Source organism: Nicotiana tabacum, chromosome 9 (genome assembly GCF_000715075.1).
Source record: "Nicotiana tabacum cultivar K326 chromosome 9, ASM71507v2, whole genome shotgun sequence".
NCBI classification, from domain to species: Eukaryota; Viridiplantae; Streptophyta; class Magnoliopsida; order Solanales; family Solanaceae; genus Nicotiana; species Nicotiana tabacum.
This window is the reverse complement of record NC_134088.1, coordinates 58,595,960-58,600,373: the sequence shown is the minus strand read 5'-3', so window position 1 is coordinate 58,600,373 and position 4,414 is coordinate 58,595,960. Positions and strand designations below refer to the sequence as shown.

General features: G+C 32.6%; 1 protein-coding gene and 1 pseudogene across 1 annotated transcript; one reads left to right on the top strand and one right to left on the bottom strand.

The window, feature by feature from the left end:
* Nucleotides 1–201: 201 nt before the first annotated feature.
* LOC107806474 (serpin-Z10-like) lies at nt 202–2,562 on the bottom strand. Its single transcript, XM_075221068.1, has 3 exons — nt 2,172–2,562; nt 1,828–1,879; nt 202–1,009 (listed from the first exon to the last, which is right to left on the bottom strand). Exons 1-3 carry the CDS (start codon nt 2,560–2,562, stop codon nt 202–204), a joined length of 1,251 nt encoding a protein of 416 aa, XP_075077169.1.
* On the top strand, nt 1,727–3,523 carry LOC142164370 (uncharacterized; annotated as a pseudogene).
* Nucleotides 3,524–4,414: the final 891 nt, after the last annotated feature.

Sequence of the window (4,414 nt, the reverse complement as noted above, 5' to 3'; positions counted from 1 at the left end):
GGCAGAAATCTCATGCTAACATATGTGCAAATATTTTAGAAAAAGAGACATTGAAATGGCTTATTTCCTCAAGTCTTATGTCAAATGACATACTCATAATATTAAAAATAGAGTCATAAGCATTATCGATGTAATAACATCATAGATTTTAAAAAAAACTAAAATAACCAAACAAGCAAGGCTCTCAAGATGTTGGTAATTTCATGCCATAGTTGTAGTATCATCAGATCCATTTAGCAATGGATTTAACACTGCTCCAGTGAAAAGTACCGACCTTGTAATCTCTTCTCTAATCATGAACAAGAAGGATTGATCAGCTACGAATTTTTTTGGAGGACTTTGATACAAACAACATCCCAAATCATCTTCTGACTCAAAAGTAACAACAGCTGCCTCGGTACATTTCTCATCAATTTCTACAAATGCTTTCTGTATTATCATGGACACATATAAAGAAACATTTTTATTTTCCACAACCTCTGTTAGGTCCTTGCAAGTCTTCTCGAAAGGTAGTGTCATTCCCATTTCCTGCATTGCTTTTTCCCCTTCTTCTGTGGTGAATGAGAATTTGAACTTTGGGATGCAAAATGCATCAAGGGTTTCTTTCCATAGCTCGAAATCTTGTGTAAAGAAGTTTGAATCAGAGTTCACTTTCTTCAATAAGCTTGGCAATCCGTCCCTTTCATTAGGAAGAAAGAAGTACATGGAGAAGTCTTTTTTATCATCTTTTCCTTTTTCATAAGAAATTTTCACTGCTTGATAACTTTCAAATGATCCATATAAATAATTATGACAACCAGTCATGAAAGGAACTGAAACCTTGTCTCCGTTGAGTAGGTAAAAATCTTTGTTCTGAGTGAGCCTTTCAATAAAATTATCTTTCCATGTACCTTTGAAATGTAAGGCGTTTCCAAGTAAGAGCTTTGTGTCTTCCTTGATGTGCTTGGGCTTGAGAACTTGATCAATAAGGCCTTTTGTTGCAGACTTGGCCCATGCATTAGACCTCCTCCTATATTTAAGAGGAATTAGCTTCTTCTACCACCTCCTCCTATATTTAAGAGGAATTTACGCGTAATACAACTTATTTAGTACTTAATTAAATAAGTTACAACTACTTTTAGAAAATTATATAAAATATAATTTATTTTAATCTACAACTTTTCATATTCCTAAAATCTCTCCCTTGAGATTCTCTTACCTAAAACTATCCTAATATATCTCTCTTGAGATTTACTCTCACCTAAAATGTATTTATCTACATTAATTTTCTCTCAATTTCTCCATTAAAAGATTCGAGTATATCCTAATGTCCCTAACATCTTTCCTCCTATCCTTCCTCCAGCCCACTACAAAATTCTTATACCCTTCTTCATACTCCATTATAGTATATTTTTATCACTTAATTTGGCTTCTGTGTACAATTACTAATGATATATAGTAGTATATTATATATTATATATTATATATTCTATACATGATATTATATACTTATATATGTGTATATAGTATAACATAAATTAAAGGTACACTGTAATAAAATTATTCTATGTTGGATTTTAAAAGTTTTACTTAATATTTATATATTGTATAATTACTATGATATATATGTATTGCACATTGTGTATTATGTATTTATATAAAGTATAATTGTTAAACCTAATAACTCCTCGTGTTTCTTGAAGATGATTTTCTCTAATTAAAATGATACTGATGGTGATGAATTGCAGTAGGAAAATATTCCTATGATAAGTATATCAAAGTGGTGAATGAAATTGAAAGAACAAAAGAATCCCAAAATGTAAAACTTAGTTTAATGGAGGATGCAACATATTTTTATGGAGGATGCCTCCTGGTAATGAGATAATATTGTCATGGTAACCTAAAGTATTTATAGTAATAATCTTTAATTAACGAAAAAGAGAATTTTAAGGGACTAATTATGGATAGGACTAATTATGGATATGGATAGGACTAATTATGGATACGTTTTTAAAATTAGATTCCTTTTTTATAGGTACTTTGCCGTATTTTAGGGTATATATTTTATACATTTATTACATTTAAGTGATATGCGTTCTCATTATACACAAACTTATTCACTCTAATCAGATGTAAATTTTGACAAAGGTATTAATCCTTCTGAAAACATATCAAGCAATGAAACGGAGTACCTTTTTTTTCAAAATCCACACTTTTAGCCCTTGTCTTGTAGACATTCTTGACAAGTTCTTGGTAAGACTTCTTTAGGCGAAGTTGTTGTTCCACCCAAAGTGCGCTAAGGAAGCACACATCAGGACCCCCATCACTATTGGTCGTCGCTATAGCCGCCATATCTAAGAACTTGGTATTCAGATAATCGATCTTCTCAACTGCAAGATATTCAAGCATCTGTTTTAAAGTAGGTCCCGTTGCTTCGGCCGCCGTCATATTCAGTACGACAGTGTAAGATAACGGAGACAACACTATGTTCTCAGCATTGAAGCCCTTTTGGATCTCCTTCAGCATAAGCTCACCAGTAACTTGCGCACAGAAATCCTTCTTCTGTTCTTTCTGTTTCTCCATCTATTCTTGTTTTTGTTTCTGCTCGTCTTCGTTATTGGCTACTATTATATATAGAATTGGATCCTAAAATCCTATAGGGTTGGACTATAGAAAATTTACTGTTTACAACTTGTATTCTGTGGTTACAAGAATTCCCTAGTATATATGGTAACTTTTGGCTACCCAAAATACATGATATTCTTTAACCTCCTGATATTTCTCCATTATGAATTATTTGAAGATATTATTCCCTATTATCATTTAACGTCCCTGATATTGCTCTAACTATCGTCTCTCTCTCTCTCTTTCCGTATAAGTTAGAGTTGCGTTTGGGGGAAAAATAATTTTTTCTCTTTCGAAATCTGTTAGACATCTCAAATAGTATAAGATCCATCCAAAGTAATTTTAGATTTACCATAATCAAATTTTTGCATCTACCCTGTTTAACTACCTCAGAGTCAGACAACTCTAGAATCGAACTGTATATCCATGGAGTTGCTACACTGTTGCATAGAATAGAATGATGGCGTTGCTTCGGAGGGTTTTATTGGTAGCAGTCTTCATTCTCTCTGCTTATCAAGATTTCAGTGAATTTGGGTTAACATCAAAGGCATTAGAATCAAATTTCAATGCTTTCTCAAAGCATGTGGCAACACACACTGGATTTCAACTACCACATGTAGAGTTGAAACATCTTGTTTTCTTGGCCATAGTTATGAAGGGTCTTGGAAGCTTTCTCATCATCTTTGACAGCTCTCTAATTGGAGCTTATATTCTGATGCTGCATTTGGCCATTGCTTCCCCCATCTTGTATGACTTCTAGAAATATGATGTTCACAGCAGAGAATATTCTCAACTTTTTATCAAGTTTTCTCAGAACATGGCATTGTTTGGTGGATTAATCTTTTTCATTGACCTGATGAACATCTCTATGCCCGCGAGATCCTCAAACAAGAAGGCTCCCAAAACTAAAATAGATTAAGAAGGAAGAGGTAGCTGGTGTACTTTTGTTGCACAGTGCCATACTAGAAATTACTCCCTCCGTTTCAATTGATGTGAACTCATTTGACTGGGCATGAACTTTAAAAAAAGAGAAAAGACTTTTGAACTTGTGGTGTAAAATAAGGCACATATATTTTGTGTGGCTATAAATCAATGCTTAAAGGTAAATTATTTCCAAATAAAGAAAAAGATCATTCTTTTTTACACAAACTAAAAAGGAAATATGTTTTTCGTAGCTTCGTATTTTTGCAGTTTTACTATGCACTTACCTCTTAAAGTTCTATTATGGTTGAACTTCCTAACCTTTTTCGAAGCAGTTATCATTATTTTCTTTTGCTGGCTATTTCAAACTTTTGAGAATTATTTAGATATCAACAGTGCGGCCAGGAGGAATATCATTATTTCTTTTTGCAGGGTGAGTTGTTTCTATCCCAGTGGCTGTGGATGTAGTTTGTAGCCAATGTTTGAGAAAAAGTTTCATGTTGTATTCACTATATCACAAAGCTGTAATAATTAACCTACTATTATTAACCCACTATCACATGTTAAAATTCTCTATAGCGTAAAAAAAAAACTTAAATCATTATATTAAAGTGTCGGTATGGGGTGTTTTAACATCTTTTCCATGTAACGCCATCACTTCAGTTCTAGAATCTTTTTCGTGCCCGGACTTCATAAAATTTACCTTCACAATTTTTTAATAAAATAATTCAGAGTTTATGCCTGTTTGGTATTTCAAAAAAAAAAAAGCCGCATTATTTGTAAAAAAAGATTAAGAAAAGTATTAATTAAGCTAAAATTCTCATAATCAAACATTAATCTTATCGTTGGAAAATTGACCTTGTGCCTAATTCAATCGAAAAAAACTAGC